Source organism: Neolamprologus multifasciatus, chromosome 9 (assembly GCF_963576455.1).
Source record: "Neolamprologus multifasciatus chromosome 9, fNeoMul1.2, whole genome shotgun sequence".
NCBI classification, from domain to species: Eukaryota; Metazoa; Chordata; class Actinopteri; order Cichliformes; family Cichlidae; genus Neolamprologus; species Neolamprologus multifasciatus.
In genome coordinates, this window is record NC_140447.1 from 20,202,876 (window position 1) to 20,226,156 (window position 23,281).

The following is a 23,281-nucleotide window of genomic DNA, read 5'->3' on the forward strand; positions in this document are numbered from 1 at the left end:
ACTGTTCACTGACAGGTAGGAAGGTGCTGACAGAACCAAACAGGGACTACATTATCCTTGCTTCACTGCACTGCTTTCTGTTTCCTTTTCATGCTCTGTGCCCTTTCCTTCTCTCTTCTTCCTTTTCCTATGATTCTGGGCCAAACTGAAATGACAGATGTCAGAAGACCTTCTCTCATATTGACTAAAGACTACGACCTTGAAAAAGGGTCAGTTTGTGTCACATCTATCAGGAGTTCTCTCTATTGCCCAAACCAGTCCAAAAAAACCAAAACAAAACCTAAATACGCTCATGTAAGTTAAGCTATTAAACTATAGGAGCAGAAATGCAGTGTACATTTACTATATTTTTTGAGTTTATATTGAAATAATTTTGTTAATAAATTCTGTCATGATGTTGTACCTGTCAGCGCGTCACTTAATTTCAACAAAAGGGCGCAAATTCAGGGACTGAAAGCTGTGGCTTACAGATTACAAAGTGTAGATTTCTTGCAGCTACAAATTTTAAATGGCACCACTAACTTTACATATTGGAAAAATGATTTGTTATTGCTACTGCTGTACTACTGCTGTACTCTCCAAATTACCCAGATGCAACAAGTACAGTTCTATTTCTGCAGGATGCTGGGAAATACATGGATAACCAACTGCAGCAGAATTAGACATGGCATGGTAATTACAACATTTCAGCACAGAATAATGCAAATGGATAATACAATGTAAAGCACCAAGAATGGAGTTTTTCTAGTTTCAGGGAAAAATGTCTTTGTGAGAAACAAATCCATGCAAACCTTCCCTGGAATCAAGCAGTTTCACATTTGAAACACTCTAACAATGCCACTAAACCACCATGTATTCTGCTGCTGGGAGTTTATAGCTCCGACAGTATTGGATTCAGAGATGAAAGAGCGGGGGTGGGTGGATATGAAAGTAAATCATGGATGATGGATAGAAAGAAAGCTGGTGAATGAGAGACATGCTGCTGCGGGAAGACATGCGCTGTTAAATGTTAGTTTGCAAAAGGAAAGCTTTGACGCTGGGGTATCGGTGCAGGATCATTACTCTAGAGTAACCACAGTTACACTATCAGTAACTTAATGAGATACAACCTCTACAGAAGTATAATTAATCATGACACAGACCAGAGGAGCCAAGCCATACCAAAGCACACATCATCTTATTTCTCTTGATATGGATCTCTCTGCAGTGACTGCTTTTCATAGATTTGTCCCCTTTGGGAGGGCACCAATTAATCTTCTGCATATTAAATGTTCACTTTACCTTCCATTAGCTTTTCTTTCGGTTCAATTATGCATTATTTCTTGGACAGGATGGGTAATTTGCGGAAAACTGTTTATGTTTCATGTGACAGCAAGGAATAGATTTACATGACAGCAACGAAATCTTTAAGTCAACTTCAATATGTGGGCAGTCATGAATATGACAGCACCCATACAGAGGTCTGACAGTGAGAGATGGTCCTTAATTGGGTGATTGGGTGATGGTGGTAAAGAATTCAGTCAAACAAATTAGGATTTGTTTTTAGCCTGTCGTCTTTAAAGACAAAGAAATGTCTGCTTGTCATCCTTCATCTTGGATACATACGCTGTTGGATGTGACATTCTCGTTTTTTCGGAATAGATTTAAAGATGAAGATAAATTAAGACAATAGTTTACAATGAAACAAGTTAAATACTGATATTAGCATGCCAACGTCATCTTTATTCAGTGATTTGGCATAGGCTACTAATATTTGCAAATTAGCACTGACCACAAAGCTTAGACTTATATCAGTTTTGATTGTTTTGCACAGATTTTGTTATATTGTCAAAAGTTTTCATTGAGTAACTTATAAAGAAAACCTGTGTGTGTCGGGGCTAGCGGGCTGGACTCAAGCGCAGGCAGTGGGTTGCGTTCAGTCTTTTAGCTTTATCACACACCAGGTGCTATTTACAAAAGTGAGGGATTGAGGAAGGGCTTCCACGGGTCCACGGGTAGAAGAGGAAAGGGACGGATGCTCCAAACACACGGGGTCTCAGCCGCTCCTCACACTCCGCTCTCAGCTCACTCACGCTCACTTCCCCAGATTGTGGGGAAACAGGAAGGACAGCAATCACTAACGATGCGTGACACAATTCACCGATCTATAAACTGGGATTCTCACTAACGTGGTGATTCAATATTCCAGCGACGAGATGCTCTGAGCTGCTGCCTTTAGTAGGGTCCGGGAATGGTGATAAGCTACAGGTGATTGATTAGTGGCAGTGCATGCCAAGGGCAGGAGCCCGAAGAGAGCTCCGCCCCGGCCGAGTGCTGCAGGAGCAGGAGGGAAGGGAAATGAAAACAAAACAAAAACACATGTAGCCTAGGGGTGGGTTTTTATAATCGATTTATCGATTAAAATCGATTCTGGCTTGGATTACGTAAAATCGATTCATTAAAATCCTGAATCGATTTTTTAATACAAATTTATTTTGCCCGAAATGCCAGAATCTCTGGTGAAATCTCACAAAATTTCAACAACCACCAAACAGCTAAAACAGTAAATGAGAGCAGGAACACGGATTCTGCACAAAGACATAAACACACCCGCGGATCAGAATCAGTTAGATGTCGAATTTCTCACAGTTGGGGCTGAAAGCCGACAGCCCGCTGATTCTGATCTGTCGGCGGGTCCGCGCTTTGTGTTCACGCCCTTTATGCGCTGATTCTAAAGCTGTTAGTTTGATGTCTCTCCAAACAATATTGACCGAACCAGCAGCAAAAGAAGATCCAAACTACGCTTCACATAAACATCGTCATGTATTCACTCTTACTTTTACTGTTTTGCTTCTACCATGAGGCACAGCTCTCTCTCTCTCTCTCTCTCTCTCTCTCTCTCTCTCTCTCTCTCTGTACTGTTTTCTGCATTATTCGCTTGCTTGTTAAGCACAAGTCTACCTTTGTTTACAGCGCTATCGCCGACTTTTTTTTTCTTTCCGTTTTATATACTTCCGAAAAGAAAACCTAATTTCTGCCGTTCAATGCTGAAGAAATTTAAACTTTTTAAAATTATGCAAAATGCAAAACGCTAAGCCGTGTCTCTAATAAAACCGCTGTAACTTCAGAGGTAATGTTCATATGTTGATTAATGGTTTTCTTTCGTTTTTGATGTACTGCAGAATATTTTTATAAAATCCCAGGCCAGGAAAAATCACCTTCATGTGTTTCTGTGTTTTATCTTCAGCTACTTTGACACAAAGGCATCTGCTGTGACGCTCAAACCTTTGATAAAGTCTTGCGTGTGTCAGCTTCCTTTTTATAGATACAAAAATATGTAAATGTACTGATCTGAATTATAATATATCTGACTGTCAAAATTTCCCAGATTCAAATCGAAGTGAATCGAATCGAATCGAATTAAATCGAATTGTGGATCGAATCGATTCTGGACCTTGTGAATCGGAATTGAATCGATTCTAGAAATCAGTGACGATACCCAGCCCTAATGTAGCCTAGCGGGGCTGGCCGGGGAGACACAGGGACCATGACAGTGTGAATAAATATACTAAATAATAATAAATAAACCTACAGTTGTAAATCTCACCACTAGATCTCTGCAGTACTGAGTTGTGGGGTTTTTTTTGTTTGTTTGTTTTTGGTTTTTTTTTTTTACATCATAGCTAAGTGGCCTTTAGGACAAACAACTATGGTTTATGAATCTGTGGTAAGTGTGGGTTGTCAGTCTGCTGTTTACCTTAGCTGTCAATATGTATCCATGTATGCTAACTTTGGAAGAGGCTGTAAAACTTTGTTAAAGGAGTAATATGAGTTTCTAAGTCAATGTAGCTCCCTCCCGTCTAAAGACAGCAGTATTAAGGTGAGGTGTTGAGGATCTGATGAGCTTTTCTGACGATACCTGCTGTTGTTACCCTCTGTTAGCTGGTACCAGTGAAACTTTCTTTGAAGTAGATGTAACACTTTTGGACTTAGCAAATAAGCTCTCATGTCATGTAAGAAGGTAATCAAACTGTTTATCAGAGGAAACGTGTAATTTTGTAAGGCACTCAAGCCTAATAGTAGCTGCCATAATGTGCTCTTGTCAGCTTTCCAAAGACGGGAGGGTCGTGTGTCTAATCTGCTGACAATAAGTACCCGCAACAATATAAATGAGCCTGTTTATTAATGTTTTCATGTGTTGGAGCCCCCACTTCAGTTAAGGAGGTGAGGCTTGATGTGAAGAGGAAGAGGATAACGTTTAATCCAGTTCCAGTCGCGTCTCTTTCCTTTTCTTTTGCTTCTTTGGTAAAAGGGATCATAATAATATCTCATGATGAAATGATAAAACATAGGTATGATCCTTCATATCACGAGCGTGTAGATGCTGATGTAAATTAAAATTTGCCGCAAACGCCCACGAGTTCTCTTCTCCTCTGCCTTTGGTATACTAGTTATGCAGACATGCATAAAACATGCCTAGGCCGAACAGGGATGTCCATCTGTATTAAAGATGATTGGGCAACAGGACAGCTTCCACAAACTGGCATCTGCTACAATGTATGTTTTTTTATCAATTCAAATTTTATGAGAATGAATCAGTTACACACTAATCAATGTATATTTATGTGTACAATCTAATTTCTTCAATCAGATAACCTCAAAAAACGATGTACATTTAAAACGGGGACACTAACGTTTGCGTCACATTTCAAGGCAATCAATCAAACAGTCTGAGATATATTAGAATGGCAACAAGTGGTGTTTTATGTACTTTTCCCACCAGGGTTTTGTCTCTCAGCCTCTCTGATTCATCTTGCTCTGGTGACCAACATTTCTGAGAACCAGAGCTGTTACACTCTGATTGCATGTTGCCCATGAAGCCATGTCATGTCTCAGTTTTCTGCTGCATAAACTCTACCTTTCATTACTTACATGGCAAGCATGCCACTGAACTATCAACACAACTATAAAAGCCTTTTCATATTTCATACAAGAACGTTTATTTGAGAGTGATCTATTATTTTTGTTGTTGTACCAATTGTAGTTCTAGGTCAAGCTGAGAAGATTTAATCTTTAAAATCAAATTTAGTACACCGTCACATGGCTTGCCTGATAGCCATCTAACATTTTCACACTGCACTTGCAGCGCAGACAACCCGCGGCATTTAGAAAGGTTGTAAGTCTATTCTGTAAGCAACCTGAGTTTTATCTGTGTCCAAACTTGATCTTCACTGATAATGCAGGCTTACAGTAAACAACAGTAGCTAGCATAGTTTTAAAAGAATGAAAATTTTATTTGAACAGACTCCACCAGAACAAAATGATTTCATTTCAGTTTCTGTTCTTGTATGACTTATGTGAGTGAAAAAAAGCAAGGTTATCACACTGAATGTGATACATGTGAAAACTATATCAGAGAAAACATGGAGTCTACTGCTTGGTCAAAAGGAGTGAGTCATTTTTAGATTCCTAACAAACCCCACTGAGGTGTAACTCATAGTTTTGTTTAAGCCTGTGCTTTAGAGACTTAAACATCTTATTTTTCTTTCCTAAAGATTCAATGGTGTGTACAGTTTTAACACGTCTCTAATAAAGGGCTAAATTAGAGTTCTGGGACTCTGAGTAAGTCTTGATTAAATCTGGGGGCTAATATCCTCCACTCTCACCTTTGCTGTCCTTTGCCATCCTCATTTGTAATCTAGTTGGCACAGTCACCGCTATTGGTCATGGCAGTGTAATAGTGACATTAGGCGCCTTGGTTCCAGAGGGATCCACAAATGTCGTCCATAAATACAGCGTGAAAGTCACATAGCCTGGGCTGCGAGAAGATAAACGGTCCAAACACACAGAGCTTGTTAGTCACGGTCCCTAATTACCAAACGGTTCATGTAGAAATGTCCCAATTGTCCAATCTAGTTTGAACAGAAATGATGCTGGGGAAGCTGTTGCCATGCATAGCTGTAATTTTAAGATCTTTTCAAACACACTTTTTTCTTTTTCTTGCTGTGATTGATCACGAATTCTAGCGACAAACTGTTCTGTTCTTTTTATCTGATTCCCTGTCTGTCCAAGGTAATTGCTTTTCATGCTGGCACCCCCCAAAAAATGTTGACAGTATGTTAATATTTAGCAGTATTTGGATGTAATCGCTGTGTGATTCAGAAGGGGGTGAAAATTCACTGTTGCCAAGATGTACATGAGTACATGAATCATAATGTATTACCAAGCTGACAGTGATCTTTAATAAAACCCATCATGCACAGATCTCTCATAATGTAAGTGATCAAAGATGGCGGGCGTGTAATTGGATATGATTTCATTCATTAGATGATGAGCAGCCGACAAATTGGACCTTGTCCTCTGCCAGCAGTACGGGTCACAGCAATCACTCAGTCAACTTGAAAGAATCATCCAGACCCACTGTGGGATAACAGCATCATAAAAAAGTAGTATAGTTGTATATTTAGTGTCTTAACAAAGAGCCTGTGGACTTGATGGTCATGTTAGTATTCATGAGCATCAAAAAATGTGAGTCTTCCATATATAATAGCATACCTGTGTTTATGACTCCACGTGTTTGTCCATAAAAGCCCGCAATCCAAGTTCCACTGGGGGAACTCAGCATTAATTATTGCAGAGCGTTAAGTGGAACACACCACTAGACAACAGCTGGTGCTGGGTGAGGAATCTGGTGGGGGAGTTTTCCTGGATTGAGTGCTCCCTTTAACCTCAGCTGTGCTGCCGTGTCACAGTCCGGCTGCCCACGATCTCAATCCTTGGCAGCAGAATAATTATATCATCGGAAAAATGACACAGAAAGACACAAACACCCATGTTTTATATGATTTTACCAGCTATAGTCTTACTATTACGCTGGTTTCCTCCCACAGTTCAAAGGCATGCATGTTAGGTTAACCTGTGAAATCAGGTACAGTAGACCTGTGAGACACTGGTGATCTGTCCAAGGTGTACCCACTACCACTCACTCAGTGTTAATTGGCATCGGTTCCAACCATGCTATTGTAGTTGGATGTTGGACTGTTCTTTGCTAAAGTCTTAGTAGCTTTAAAATGCAAAATAAACAATGGAAACACGTTCACCTGTCACAAAATGACACACAAGTTAAGGAATATATCAAACTGTTTTTGACAATTTTTACAAATTTTTACAATTGTCAACACACAACCAAAGCAACACACAAAGTGTATTTGACAGTTTGTAAAAATTGCCAAATACACTTTGTGTGTTGCTTTGGTTGGTAGAAAACTGTCGTCTTCGAGGTGAAAAAGAGTCGCCTAACTAAACTGAATTTTATGGGGTGGCTGTGGCTCAGGTAGTAGAGCAGATCAGCTACTGATTGGAAGGTTGGTGGTTTGATCCTTGGCTTCCCCAGTCTGCATGTCAAATATCCTTGGGCAAGGAGTTGCCCTCCGATGTGTTCATCGGAGTGTGAATGTAGATTAGTTTGCACTTGTGTTTAGAAGTGCTTGTATGAGTGGGGTGAATGAAGCATGTTGTATACAGCGCTTTGAGTACTCCAGGAGAGTAGAAAAGCGCTATATAAGAATCAGTCCATTTCAGCTCTGTATAGCCTGTTACAGTTTTCCAGTGGCTCTCATCCTGTTATCTGTCCCATTTTGATAGTGTAAAATAATTTATGCCCCACACTTTTAATCAATAATAAAACTGCAGTCACCATGATCGCTTGCTTATTTTTAACTCAGTTTGGTCATCTACACCCTGCCATGCACCGTGCCTCAACCAGAGTCATAATTTTAGGATCACTTCTCTAGTAGGAATGAAAACAGCATCATAACCCCAAAATGTACTTTCCTTTAAAATGATACAATTACAGATTAATTACATATACAATGTACTGATGAGCTATAGTGTTACTGGCACTTCTATACAGTATGCACTCAAACACTGCCACAGTATCATGCAATGGTGCCACTGTGTGGAAGCAAGCTGCATACACAAAACCTGCACTGATTTATCTTTAAAGTGACTTACATGTGGAAAAAAAACTCTCACTGTAATAAAAAAATAATCAGTGGAAGTGTAGTTTCTTAAAAACTCATAATTTTTTTTTTAAAAATATATGTAATCTGCATAAACATATGTTTTAATAATGAAAATCATGTTATAATATCAAATACCATATCATAGAAAACATGTTATTGAGCCCAATGTTTGTAGTTTGCTTGTAATCCGTGCTTATAAGCTTTTTCCTTGTAGGTAGGTTAATGCTGTTTGTTTTTACTCTCTCTCTCCTCAATTATGCTAGCATATTCTTTTCACAAGCTCTTCACTACTCTTTAACCTGCTTTTAACTGCTTTAACAGCAATCTCTTTATGATAGGTAAAGATAACCTGCCGCTCACTGCAGCAACATAAAAAGATATGACACAATATATATCAACCCAAGGCAAGCTGTTATTTTGTGGCATTTTCTGACCTGTAGGACATTAACTGCATTTGTTGAAGGAATGGGAAAGACTACACAAGTGTAGATTTGGCTACTTACAAAAATATTTGAGAATATATATATATTTCATTGCTAATTATTTATAATTGACCAATTATCCTCTTGTGGACTTTTACCCTCCAGCAAAACATCATGGCAAATCAAAACCCAGCCCGTGTGGTGCTCATGTTGGTTGGATTGTGTACCTTTTTAGCATCCATCACGTTCGACTCGCTTTCAGGATTTGGTTCCAGATCAGGTAAATATTTCCAGAAGAATTCATTCATGTAAAAAGAACTCAATTATAGTACTGGGAAAATAACAAACTGCTTACAACAGTGCAATGCTTATCTCCCTACAGTTGTATTCAAGCAGAGCATAGAGGATGTGACACTTAAGTATACAACACAGATAACTCCTGCTCAGTGGACTTTTTTCGTGTGGGATTTCACATACTTTTGGGTTTTGGCCATGTATATATACTTTTTACTTGCGCTCTGCAGAAGGTATGTCCCATTTGTTGTATTTACACATACAATTCGCATGAGACTGCAATGTTTGGCAACTGCATCACACTCCAGAAAAGATTCGATTTTTGTATTCTTTTATCTCACATATGAAAAATTGCATGTGGAAAATCATCCCACCTGGTCCAGAGGCAATTTAGACTGCCTCCGTGCAGTCATTTTCTCTTTAGATATTGCAGATTGTTCTCACGCTGTATTATGAGTCTGATTGTTTCCCCACAGGCACTCTTTCTGCACTCTTTCTCCCAATCTAACAATATTATCCATGCTCCCCACAGGAATGCTTATGACTGGATGTACACCATGCCAGCAGTGCTACCCTATGGATTTCATGTCTCTATTATAATCAGCCTTTGTTTGAACATTACATGGCTGTTTCTTTATGACAGAGAGTAAGTGAACGAGCACAGTTAAAGATAATCAGCTGTATCATTTACTGTCATTTGGGCCAGTTTAAATGTCTGTTTTCTGTGTGTCTGTGTGTCTGTGTTTGTGTGTATAGATTGTTGCTGCCAACACTGATAACCTCAGTATTGATGATGCTCACCGATTACATTATCCTATTTTTCTCCTGTCATGGTCTGAAGATCTATGGAGCCTGGTTGAACAAATACCACATCACAGACCTCTGGCTCTTCAGAATCCTGGTAAAACTATATATACAGTCCAGTGAAAAGCTAAGGGCAGCCTTACTACTCCCACTGGAATTAAGAGGGTTAAGTGGCAGCCAGGTGTTGCTAATGAAATGCATTTGATTAATATTAATAAAATGCCAAAAAAAAACAAAACAAAACAAAAAAAACAAGAGCTACAACTCAAAAATTACAGGCCTCAGTTAGCATGTTGAAAATTGTTATTTACTGTTCAAATTCATGGCAGCCACTTCTCAATAGTCCAGTCCAGGTCCAGACCTCAAGCTGTTTGAAATGCTGTGATGAGACATGAAGGGAGCTATGCACAAATGCCTACAAGCCCCAATGAACTGAAACAACACTATAAAGTTTAGTAGGCCAAAATTCCTCTACGACCATAATAGAGACTGAAAAAGTCAAACAGAACTTTTTTTTTTCAACTTGCAGCTAAAGGTGGTCCTACAAGCTTGTGAATCGTGGGGTGTACTTAGCTTTTTACACACTGCTACTATATTTTGGCCTAATTTTGTTAAATAAATAATGACACAGTGCAAAATGTCACCTGTCATTGTTTATCTAAAAAAAAAATATGATACCTATAAAAAGCAATTTTTATATGGTGGTACTAACTGCCATTCAGTATTCACGTGTGCTCGTAACATAATCCAGGATGGAAGTAGGTAGAATTTAAAAGCAGTAGTAAATTCCAGAAAGTTCTTCATATAAAGGGCTAAAAACAGTCCAAGGTAGTCTATGTCAGAGTAAAGGTAAAGACAGCACTTTATATAAGACTGTAACACCTTTACGTGTTTTATAAATGTATCAGTAGCTTTCCATTCACAGTCACTCTTCCATAAAAGCTGCTGGCTGTGCCAACACCATATTCATAAATTATAGGTCCTACTGGCTGTGTGGTGTCTGCGCAAAAGGCGACAGTGGTGTGACATTTGATGATTAAAGTCAGCCGAAAACAAACAAACAAAACATAAATCTGCTTCCTTTGTGTTTATCTGTGAACATGTTAAAGTGTCACATGTGAGAAACTTCTAGTCTTACGAGCGCTTCAGGATCAACTACTGAAGCAGGTCACAACTTCCAAACTGTCTGCTTGTAATTCTGAAATGATGAGTGAATTGAATGATTTAAAAAAATGACTGACAACAAATTTGATAATGAAGTAGTATTCATCAAGTTAAAAAAAATCCATACACACCTGGTTCAACCCATATGGAAAAGATATATATAAATCTTATAAAGTTTGTATCTGTCTTGTGTGAAACTTGTATGAAAAGCATACAAGAGTGAAAACAGATATAAGATCCCTTGAAAAATTATATAAATGAAACTTGTATGTTTTGGATACTTACTAAAACAATATATGAAAGTAATGAGAAAGTGGCCACTTTCATGAGTAAATCATATAAGCCTTATATGATTCACTATATGAAGTAGGCCACATCTTATGCAAGTTTTTACTATTTCTTTTCCACATGGGAATACATCAATGGTCATATTGCATTACTTTCTGAGATTGTACAGACTAGCCAACCAATAAAAAAATAAATCACTTTTGGAAATCGCTCTTAATTATTGTTTGCACTATTAGCTTTTATTATACTCTTTGGATTTAGACGCAGGCTGCTATGGATAATTCTATTGTGCATTAACATGCATTGGCTTTGTTGAGCAATATAATACTTACTTACTTACTTCATTGTATTGTACAAGGTTCAAAATGGAGTAGCAGTGTGTGCAACGTGGGGGACCCTCTCTGCCTTGCTGAACCTGACGATATATTTGCAGTATCAGGCAGAAACAGCGAGATGTGACTGTTCAATGATAGCACTGACGCTGCTTCTGATGGAGCTGCTGGTCTGGTGAGTGTGCTTCCTCGCTGTGTTCTATAATTTCACCAGTGGTGTTTCTGGCATAAGCAGAGGGCACCAGAGGACAATCCTTTGTTTCTGTCCTCCTTTGCGTTCAGGTTTCTGTTGGAGAACTTCTGCTTGGATAAGCATGTGCGTTATGTTGTGACATGCTACCCTGTGGTAATCCTGTGGTTAACAGGCACCCTGAACAACTCAGAATCTCAGGGAAGTTTCATTTACATCTTTGCAGGTAAAGTTTGCACTGAGGTGAAATTAGCATTCTTGATTTTTGAAGAAGAAGAAAGCTTTTTTCTACACACTGTTAATTATTTACATTAAAATATTTGATCTCCTCTTCTCTTCTCAGCTGTGATCCTGAGTGCTTCCTGTATCATGTTTGTGATTCGTATTGCTCTTGTCACATGGAGGCATCACAAAGTTCCACTTTACAAAGACAGCGAACCGACTATGTCACCGGTTGAAATAGCCTTGAGACAAAGAAAAATCTTTCTATGAATACTAGTTTGAATAGTTACAATGTAAGTTTTTGTTCAAGTGTTGTGTTGGTGTTTACATTTATGCTCATTTTTTTCCTGGAAAATGTCATTTAATAATTTTTAAAACTGAATTGTAAACAATTTTAGATTTAAAAATGTAGAACATGGATAAATAATTGGATTGTGCTGTTTTTTAATGATGAATGAAAACGGAAATAAATGAATAATATGCTAAACTCATTATAAGGAATATTAACAAGGAAGAGGGATAAGACTATCATGCCATAATTCACCGTATTTATTTGTCTTTTTTTATTGGAATGAACATTTTGTTCTATTTAATTTTCTTGTTTTTAAGTATAAATAAAATGTATATACCAAAACATAAAATCTGCACTAAAACCTTTAACTGATTATATGTTCTATTTAATGAGTTATGGAAAAAATACATACACAAGTTTTATGTGTGTGAGAGCCTTAGTAATCAATAAAATGTTTCAAGGATATACTATTTTTGCCTATTACTAAGACATATAATTTCCTTAATTGTCCCACTGAACAAAAACCCTGCTGGAGATGGAAAGAAATGCACTCAGCTGTGTTGCTGTCATGTCCCCCATCTATCCCTGTTGTCTTGGGTAAGAGATTCTGGGCTATACTTTTCTCCCAGTCTAACACAGCAGGCTAAAAGTGTCTCTGTATTTTAATAACTGCAGCGTGGTTATAACAACCGGTAAAGGCAAAATTCAATATAGGGGAATTTCTTTTTATAAGAAGCTTGAAAACGCACGTTGCGCCACACAGGCTCATCCTGTTGTCGTCGTTAATATGTAAGTGTGCTACATATTCACTGTTTATGGGTGTTTTTTAGTTCAATGTTCAGGTGAAGTTATTGGGTCCATGACCTCACTGCAAAGACGGTCCGCTATGTGTCATGGATAAATGTTTAGTGATCTTTATGTCTTTTTAAAAAAAATATGTGGGTCCATTCTGGATTCTATCACCTTTAGGTTTCATTTTCCTTCTGATAACCATCATGAGCTTAAGCTGTTAAAGCCTTGACTCTCCATGCTGGTCAAGGAGAGTCAAGGAAGGGCAGCTTAAAGTTTCTTGTAGAAATTCAACCTCTTTCAGCAATAATGGAGGACAGTTGAGGATCTAATATGTGTTGCAATAAAGATGATTTAATTTCTTTTAAAAAAGCATCCACCCAAGCACTCTAACTTACTTACAGTTTTTTTTAAATTAAATATCCGATACAAAGACCCAAACTGAATCTGATTTTTTTTTTTTAAAAAAAGGCTATTAACTCAGTCATTAATACTTATAACAAAATTCTATTTTACAGTCAGCACATTGCTCTTGTTTTTTCCAAAACTGTACAGTTTATATTTGTCACCAAAAGGGGGCAGCATTCACTTATTTCACGTGAAATGGTAGATTACTGTGTTGCACCAGGAGATGGCACCTTGGTTCAAGCTTTCTCAACTCTCAGCATAAGATAGGAAACTGAATTGAATAAATAAAAAACACACTTACCCAATACAATACAAATCATACAACAGTGTGGTTCATACTAACTATGTTGGGGGAGGGGGGGGGGGGTAGGACACATTTGATCTTAGCCTTTGCTCAAAACATTAAACCTTAAAATCAAAGCATAACCTGGAAGAAGATAATAACATCATAGCTCACTCCCTCGCCCTCTCTCTGTTTTGTGTGGTTGTGTGTTTAAACCCAAATCCATTTTTCTTCATCTGAGTGTATTACTGTGTCTGTGATGTGAGAGCACAGAGATAATCACACACACGCTCAAGTTTTTAAGTGCCCTCTTTCTTGACGCAGCTTAAAGAACAGAATATCAAACACGTTCGCTGGCTGCGGGGAAGTGCAGCACGACCTTTGATGAGGTGGCTGAGCTGAATGGAGCTGAACATCACATGAAAGCAACGGGGTGGAAAAAAGACAATGGGGATACAATGAATGTGGCCATGGGTGGACAACGATGACCACGCAGCTGAGCGTATTTATCTCCATCTGCAGCATGGTTTTTGTTTGGTGGGACAAAAAAGAAAGAAAGAAAGAAACGCAAAATGCCGATTGTTTGTTTATTTTCATATATTCTTTGTGAGAAGCAGAAATAGTACATCCTTGAAACATTTTCTTGATTATTTAACAAACTATTGAAATTGTAATTTTTTTTCCACTGCTCTTGGTGAAGGGTTATTTTGGTGTTTACAGACTGAGATTAAATTGCAAAACCGCCTTCTGTGGTGGGTGGACATCTGTGACCCTGATCATAAAGTCACAGTGACAATTTATTTGGCTGCCTCGTTTGGAGAAAACTCTGCAGAACATTGTTTTCTCTGGCATAAAGCAGAACCGATTCGCTTTCAGGGTCATTGTACGTGGAGCTTGTGTTAGAGCACAGAGGACTGCAAAATCACTAATTAGCAGACATACCACTGCAATTTAGCTTTGCGTGGATGTTTGGGTAATTAATCTATTTCCAAAAGCATCGATTGGTAGAGACCTGCAATAACAACGGTGCGGCTCACAGGAAGCTTACCACTGAGGTTTGGTTTGAACCTCTTTACTACCATAAGGAAGTCTTTGAGAAAGCTTTGTAGAGCAGTGACAGTCACTTAACTGATGACCGCTTGAGAGTAATTGGGACTAATCATTCAATCAATGGCCTTTGTTTCCAGCTACAACTGTGAGAAAACACGGAGTGAAATTAGATGCGTATCTAGTTCTAGTTTTAATATGGTAGACAACCAGAAACACTGTTAAGGATTACTTAAGCTCCACTGAGGTCAAGGAAGAGTGATTAAGTAGAAGGTGATATTTGGACTATGCGATTGTACCCTTGGTGCTTTGAAACCTGCTGTGAGCAGAGTGCATAGATGATCAGATGCTTACTGGTTAATAACTTTTCAATCAGGGGTCTATCAGTATACCCTGATTAATCCATATTTTTTATGCTAATTATGACAAATAATTTACCCAAATTAACTTCATGTTTTATTCAGTATGGCTTGAAACTAGTGATTGAGCCCATAAAAAAAAAGACTTTACTGAGGTCACAGAGCAAGGTGGGAAGTCCTTTGGCAAACACAGGAGTCACATGCCCGTGCACTTCCACACTAGCTTCACATTTCAGACCCAGAAGGTTTTTATAGTCTCTACCGGTTGTGTCTGCAGCTGCTGAATCACTTTTGCAAGCATGGAGGCAAAATGAATTAGAAAAATGCTCATATTAGTGCAGTGAAAATTGCCTTTTTGTGGTGAGATATAATAACTGTTTCTCAAAAAGAAACATTTCTGCGACTGTCTCCAGACATCTACTGGAGCAATTTTCAATACAAAAATATAAGTAACTTAAAATAATAAGTAGCTTCCTTTCGAGCAGCATGTTCCAGTAGTCGATTCGCCTCTGACAGCCTAATGTACCACCTTATATGATTAGAAAGCTCTGGATTTTGGCCCAGTGTTCTTACAAAAGTCTTTCTCCCAGCATTTATGAGACAGTATCAGATCAGACAGTTCCAATCAAATTTTCTTTAGAACTTAATTTCAACTGTTCCCTCCTGGGCAAAACAAATTATAAATACCTACGAGTAATTTAAAGATGTCAGGTGAAGTCCATTAAATTGCTTCATGCCTCTGACTCCTGCACATATTGCAAAGTGACGTTATCACATCTTTCCTCTAGAGGCCAAATCCTCCCTGGAGTAAAACACTGAGTGGAAATGGTAGATGTGAAGCAAGAAATGGAGGTATTTTACTGTCTGACTGCCTTGTAATTGTTTCTATAATCTCTAAAGACCCTTTTCTCCATAAGAGAAATAACCTAGATATGCAAATGTACATTCCCAATTAATTTAATTCACATAATTATGCAGAGAAAAGAGATTGGGTTGGAAAAGAAGTCGCACCTCATGCCAAGTTGTCCTCCCACTCAAGCCCCCTCGCTCTGCAGGGTACAGCTAAATTAGCTCGGAATACTGAAGCATGCTTGGCTACACAGATGAGCATCAATTATCGCTAACATTTTAATGAGTGGTCTTCAGCATTTGCAATCAACAAACGGTGAGCTGGTGGTAGAAATCAATAAAAGCGCAAGTTTAAATGCAGTGACTGAATGCACAAACACGACCCGTGACCCTATGTTCAGCATTTATTAATGCTCCATTTTTAATTTGCAACTTCACAGAGGCCTATTTGAGCTGATTTTACTGCAGTGTACTACTACATTTTGTTGCTTTGCCATCAAAGTTCAGTTTAAAAGCCCCTTAAAAAGTTTAATGGACTCTAACTGATAAAAGGGGTGGGAGTTTAAAGATGGCTACAGGATGAGGAAGAAACCGTAGACTGTATATATGAGATGGATGTGATCTCCTTGCCATCACCCACTGGTTAGTGCAGCCCCATCTTAAAGATTTGATCGAATCATTTTGAAACTGGACATGGTAAGCAAAGGGTGGATTTCATTTCATGTTCATGAGTTAGCAGGTCATCAATCACAAAGTAGACCTGCCTTTATAATGCTGTGCTTTACTGGACTTACTGACTTTAGCTGGCGCCATCATTTACAAATTGAACTCCACGTTGTATTCAGTAAGACTTGAAACTAGACTGAGCCCATAAACTCAGCAGTAAAGTGTTCTAAGGTCATAGAAGCAGCTGAACGGCTGTTCTTCCTTGCAATTATACAAATATTTAGCAACATTTCCAGATTACCTTCACTTGTCTTACCTGGAAGCTAATTCCCTCTTTTACATACAGTTTATTTAAATAATACCCTTTTTGAAAACCGTGTGAAAGTGTTTTATTCCTGCTCTGCATGATTTATTTATAGTCTAAAAAGAGATTTAGTATAAGATCAAAATATTATGAGCTCAGCTGCCTTTAGAAATCATTCAAATTTTAGTCATTGTTAGCTTGTATGACTTTTTTCTGTTTGGTGCTTGCTATTAATTAGAATAAAGTTAAATTCATCAGTCAGAAACTCACTTTTATGAGCTCTTTTATGAGTCATTAAATAACTCATGACTAAAATGATTTTTATATTTATTTTGTACAACTGAGACCGAACATTAAATATATCTGCTCACTTATTAGCAGTATTATAGTCTATCAGCACTCAGTATAATATTAGCACAGTGCAAACAACATAATAATACCCTATATGTTCTGCTTTTATTGCAGTAATTATGGCACCTCACTGAAATTACTGGGCCTAACCTAAAGCTGTAAAGATCAAACTTTGAACACATGACTCTATGTTGGCTTTGGATGGAAGCAAACAAATTTTGTCAGATCTCATTATTAAAACTGAACATGGTAATGCCAATTACCTTGCCAATTAGACAATTAGAGTATATGTGTAAATGCTGTGAATTAATTAATCCCATGACGAGGATGCATTAATTAGCTGGTAATCCTTGACTCTGATTGCTCCATACTTATGTTAAACCCACTCAGTCCAGATATGGGGACAGAACACACCAAAGTGTGAAATCTGTAGGAATAATTATTCCTTTAAACGAATGGGTTTAAAAAAAAATAGATCTGGCTAATTAGCGGCATTACTTCTCTGTCTGTGCAAATGAGCATTGACAGATGTCTTCTAGGACGCAGGCAAACCAACAAGGAGCATGTTGATGTTAATCAAAAGATATAGATTTAATTTACAGTTGTAATTAAGAGGGTAATAATTATAGTGAACATGGTTCTCTAGTGGTCTTTAAATGACTTTAAAAAGACAGAAATGTAATTCATTCATTATAAAGGGTCTAAAGTGCCGAAGAGCTGACAATTATGCTGTTATGTGTTTATATGCTTTCCTCAACTCTGATTTCAGTACAATCTGCTCATTATCACATTGCTTCCATGCAAAACTAGATGGTTGACTAAATTTGTTGCATGGCTCTAAATTGTGGAAATCATGTCAAAATACAAACCACTTTAATGTGTCACTGTTTAAAAAATCATCATTATGGTGATGGAATCCCTTTAAGTTAGCAAAACTGGGCCTAAATTCCCAATAATGCTGAAGTGATGCAATTATAAGTGCATGCCAGTATTTTGTAGGATTTATCGTGTGAAGTCTATGATAAAATGTCACTCTACTGAAAAAAATTTCTACAGTTTGGTTGAATTGCTAACTAGTAACTAGTAACTCTTTGTTGATATGTTAACTTTTTTGCAGGGGTTTGTTGTGTGACCTTCATGTAAAAGAGAAAGTAAACCCTCTTATAAGTCTAAGACTTTATATAAACAGGCAAAATAAAACGTAATCAGGCTCTTAGCTGTTCTTAAAATCAGTTAAGACCTCAGGTGAATAGCAACAAATGCGATATTACATCATGTAATAAGCGAAAATGCAGAATCGGTGTGTGAAAAACTAGCACAACCTTACTTCTTTCATAGTAATTAAGAGGATCATTAGAAGCCAGGTGCTGCTGATGAAATGGACTTTGATTAATTGATCTTCAGAAAGTGTCACCATTTCTATGAACGCAGATGTTTTGATCATTTAGCAAGGAAGAAAAACATCAACAATGATCTTAGAGAAGCAATTATTGCTGCCCATCAATCTGGGAAGGGTTATAAGGCAGTTTTCAAACGATTTGAAGTCCAGCTTTTCATAAATAGAAAGGTTATTCACAAGTGGAAAACATTCAAGACAGTTGTCAGTCACCCAGGATTGGACAGACTGCATTGTGCCATGCATCCATTTTCTTCTACTTATCCATGTCAGGTTTTTAGGGGTGCTGCAATCTGTCGCAGCTGTCACAGGGCAAGAGGGGCATACCCTGAACAGGTCAGAATGTGCATGCATGCTATCCTCAGGGAAACTGCAAAAACCCCAAAAGCTACATCTCAGATTCTTACAGTCTGAGATGTAGCTCATGACAGTAAATCATGATGACAGTAGTTTGGAAAGGTGGCCAGGAGAAAGAACATGGCATGGCATAATGCGCAACCAAAGTTTATTGGAAACTGGGTCATAGAACAAGAAAATGATCACAAGCACAGCAGCAAATGTACAACTGAATGGTTGAAAAAGAAAAAAAAGATCAGGGTGTAAAACGTGTCAGAGTCTAGACCTCAACCTGACTAAAATGCTCTAGTGGGACCTGAAGAGAGCTGTGAATAAATTAATGTCTGCAAGACTTAATGAACTGAAGCAACATTATAAAGATGACTGGGTGTGATGGCCTCAGCCACACATGGGTAAAAGCAGTCCACACACTCACCACATTAGTTTGGTTTGCAGTTAAACATGCATTTCAGTAATATAATTCATTCATTTCTCTGCTTAAATCTAACAGTGATATTATGAAGTGCACACATAATTAGTATTGGTGTTTGTTCTGTCCCCTATTGTAAATAAATGATTTGGTGTGTCTTTGTGTTTAGGTAGGTTTGTGAGTTTAGTTGTGTAAACTTTGTGGGTATTTAAAGTTTTATATGTCACTTTTTGATTGAGTTATATTTAGCTGATCTCTTATGGCCCCATTCATTATAGTTTGAATTTTGTCTTTTTTTAACTCTATGGGGGGGGGGGGGGGGGTCAAGATTTAAAAACAAACAAAAAAAACCCCTCTGCCTTTGCTGTTTGGTCCTTCACAGTGGGTCAAAAGTCCTCCACAGTGATGTCAGAGACCGACAAATTCATACAGAAAACAGTTACTTATAAAGCTGGTTCTCCAAGCTATTGAATCATGGGTGTACTTATTTTTTTAGAAAAATATCTTTGCTCTCTTATAACCTCAGCACATGCTGCATACTTGAATATTAAAGTCCCCCAAATGCCACGGCCGTAGAGGTCAATTCTGTCTAATGAAATGTTGGCACAAGTTGGCTTAGATGTCAGCATGGCTTTATTTATATAGTGCCAAATCATAACAACAGTTGCCTCAAGTCGCTTAATATTATAAGATAAAGACTACAATAATAGAGAGAAAACATACAAAACTCCAACAATTAGATGCCCTCAAAGCAAGCACTTGGCGAAAGTGGGAAGGAAAAACTCCCTTTTAACAGGAAGAACCAGGCACCATCTGCTGGAATCGGTTTCTTTCAAACTGAAAGAAACAAAGATAAAATAAATCCAAGTAACTGTTTCAGTGCAAATGGTAAACCCAAGTCAGGAGACACTAAAAATAGCAGGAAATGAGAATTTAGCAGAGAATAAGGTTCATGAGTAATCTAACAGCCAGTAGCCCATTTTTATTCATGTTACGCAGAAGACAATTTGTTACAGCGCCATATTTGCAAAAGCATCTAGTACTGAAGTGATAGCCTCTCAACAGCCCTATCTGCCACCAAGGACACACATTTCCGTTGAAGCCAGTTCAGTTAAAGCGTTTGTGTGAACGTTCATTTCCTTTCACCAACTCAGAAACTCCTGCTAAAGTTTCTGATTTAGCAGGAACCTTTCCTTAACGTAAATTTTGTTTGTCCAACCAAATATAGCAAATTTCTCTGATTGTGTTGAAGCGGCCGTTTAATCTACAAGTGAAATGGATTTCCGCTACAGTCACTATTGTTTTAAATGAATTTTAATGTCAAGGGAAATATTCCTGGAGCTGGGAGAATTATGGTAAATAGCGATTTTCATGGGCTCAGTGGATGCTGTTTTGAAATAGGGCTCCGAGCTGTGTCAGTGTGGTGCATAATTTAATTTAAATTTCTGTAAGATTAATGTAGGGTGAAAATTACACGCTCGCGGGATCAAGACCTGTACTAGAGGCCGTAAAAAATGCTGGGAAAGAAGACCGGCTCATCTTTCTAAATTAGATGTGTCATTGGTGACTACATATTAAGCCTACCGACAAGGCAAGGCAAGGAGCTTACAGATGGAGGCAAAAAAATAGGACAGTATACCCTCGTTGTATGGTGTCTGGCAACAGAAGCGAGGGATCAATTTCAAGTATATGACTCACTGTACCCCAAAGGTCCAGGGTCTCTGATTGCAGCAAATTACAGCTTAAAGGGTCCTTCATACTGTTACACAAGTGCTCCAGACACACTGGCTGATGTCTGTGATGACATGTGATGCACTGGGCAGGGTTGGGGTGTGTATCAGAGTGTGTGTGTTGTTGGAGGGCAGCGGGCTTTAGTTCTTCCTCCCACTATTTATTTTTTTTACCAAGCAAGGTGACAAGGGGATTCGAGTGAAACAGCCAATGTGTCAGATACATAAAATGAAGGGAAATAATTATGCCCTGACAGCAAACTGCATGCATGTGCCTCACCCGCTAAGCAGTGCACGGATGCCTCCTCAAAGAATATGTTTAATGAATTTCCTGGCTGCAGCAAAAAAATATCAGATGAGCTGGTGGAAGTCCAAACCACGGCGTTTCCCAAGCTTCTGTTCAAAAATGCTAATGTGATTTTAAAATAACATGAAGCTTCAGCCTGTTTTACCTTGGATGGTCCCTGGGAGCAGTATGGATGGCTTCTCTCATGCTTTCGTGGCACATGACCTTGAGTGCTTTATTAATTTCCTTATTTTTTTAGGGCAAGACCTCGGGCTATTCACCTAAAAGATGAGTCAGGGGATCACTTGAGGCATTAAATCTTAAATTAGACAATTTCCAGTTAAAAAGACTTAAGCAGTTCATTAACTGCTTTAATTATATATTTTTTTTTGGTGGAAGAATAGTTAAATTACAATTATCAAATTAGCCTCATTGCTTTATGCGCAAGCTTCCCTTTCAATTAGTCAAAAGGTTGGAATTATTTAAGATCTTTGGTGACCAAAGTCTGGTTAGCATCCAGTCGTGTCAGGATCGTTCACTGGGAAAACAGTGGATGCATAATACCTCCATGCTGGATTACAGATAGGACTTTAAAAAGATAAACGCAGGAGAGATTGTCTTGCGGAATAATCCGATTGTGAAGTGGAGATGCTTTGAAAATGCTTCACTCAAACTGGCATTTAACCACTTGAATTAGAAGTCTTATTCACAAAGAGGATAAACTGTGCTGGAACAATCGGTTTCTCAGCTGAAAGCTATGAATGAGAAACTGTGTTTGCTTTTGGAGAGAAGAGATGTGGGTTCATTTTTTGACAGATATCTATAATGCCGTTTACTCGAGGAGTTAAGTGACCGAGGATGCACAGTTCTCGCACTGACTCATTGTGTTTTGAAATGCGCTGCACTCCATGTGTCATCTCTCTAAATGTGTGAATAAGGCTGAATATCATCTGCATTGTGGCGCTTGAAAACTCATTTCCTGACTGACATATACTAAATCTCTTTACTGCCTTTTGTAAGATCTAAATATAAAGTGAAATATATTAGTAGCAACAACAAGGGGAAACAACAGTTAAGTGCATATTTATTCCCTTGGAAACAAGCTGTGAAAGCATAAAGGGGTCAGATTTACATGGTTAGCTTGCATGGAGTCATAACGTATAAATATGAACATTCCTCTTGTATCATATTACCCTGAAAATTGCATTTGTAGAAAAGAAAAGCCTCATTCTGTCATTTGCAGCAGCTTGAAATTCTCATAACATAGGAGTGTGTTACAGGATTTCTAGTCTAGCTCTACAGCCAGAGTAATTTATCATGATGATTGCTGTACAATAAGGACACCTCAGTCCACCACGGTATGTGCAACGCCTAACAAGCAACCAGATATTTCAGAGAAGATCATATAGATGGAATAAAAAAGGTAGTGTGTCGATAACAACTTAAAATTCAATGCTAGATGCAAAGATATGTAAACAACCATAACAACCAAAATCTAAAAAATAAAATAAAATAAAATGTGATCATCTGAAATCAATGGCTTATAGCTGTAGATGATATATCACAGCCATTCCTTTGGGTGCCTTAATGACAACAAGTTATTATAACACAAAGACAGAATAAAATTGCACTGATGCAGACAGAAGGTTCTAAATAAACACTTTACATCCAAGATTAGACAGAAAACACAAAGATCCAAACAAATCAAGAAATGAAGTCACTACAATGATCAGCACACACTAATCATGATGAAGATGAATGAAGACTTGAAGGAGATTGCAACCTATTTTGGCTGTAATAAGGAAATAAGTGGGATAAACCTGAACGTGTCAGTCACAGGGCCAAAACAGGGAGACGTGCAAGCATCCACACCTATTTTTAGAGGGTAGCTTTTTAATAATGACAAATCTTTTTCTCAGTCAGGCTACAACTGTGTAAAAATACGACCTTTTAAATGTTACAGCATGTCATTATTTATTTAGCGCAAATTAAGTCAAAATGCAGTGTGTGGAAAAACAAAGTGCACCCTTACTGCT

The 23,281-nt window shown here is 38.1% G+C and overlaps 1 protein-coding gene across 1 annotated transcript; it reads left to right on the plus strand.

Annotated features, from left to right (window-relative positions):
* The first annotated feature begins 8,485 nt into the window (after positions 1-8,485).
* On the plus strand, positions 8,486-12,370 carry LOC146511489 (uncharacterized). The gene is made up of 7 exons (XM_085172528.1): positions 8,486-8,705; positions 8,808-8,952; positions 9,252-9,365; positions 9,476-9,620; positions 11,334-11,482; positions 11,590-11,723; positions 11,841-12,370. The coding sequence occupies exons 1-7, from the start codon at positions 8,600-8,602 to the stop codon at positions 11,987-11,989; spliced, it is 942 nt and encodes a 313-aa protein (XP_085028654.1). The 5' UTR covers positions 8,486-8,599; the 3' UTR covers positions 11,990-12,370.
* The last annotated feature ends 10,911 nt before the right edge of the window (positions 12,371-23,281 follow it).

Bases quoted from the DNA above. Each gene is read 5' to 3' on its own strand.
- LOC146511489 (XM_085172528.1), top strand. From the start codon at position 8,600: ATGGCAAATCAAAACCCAGCCCGTGTGGTGCTCATGTTGGTTGGATTG. The intron at 8,706-8,807 runs GTAAATATTTCC...ATCTCCCTACAG, and splicing joins AGGATTTGGTTCCAGATCAG to TTGTATTCAAGCAGAGCATA. The intron at 9,366-9,475 runs GTAAGTGAACGA...TTGTGTGTATAG, and splicing joins CTGTTTCTTTATGACAGAGA to ATTGTTGCTGCCAACACTGA.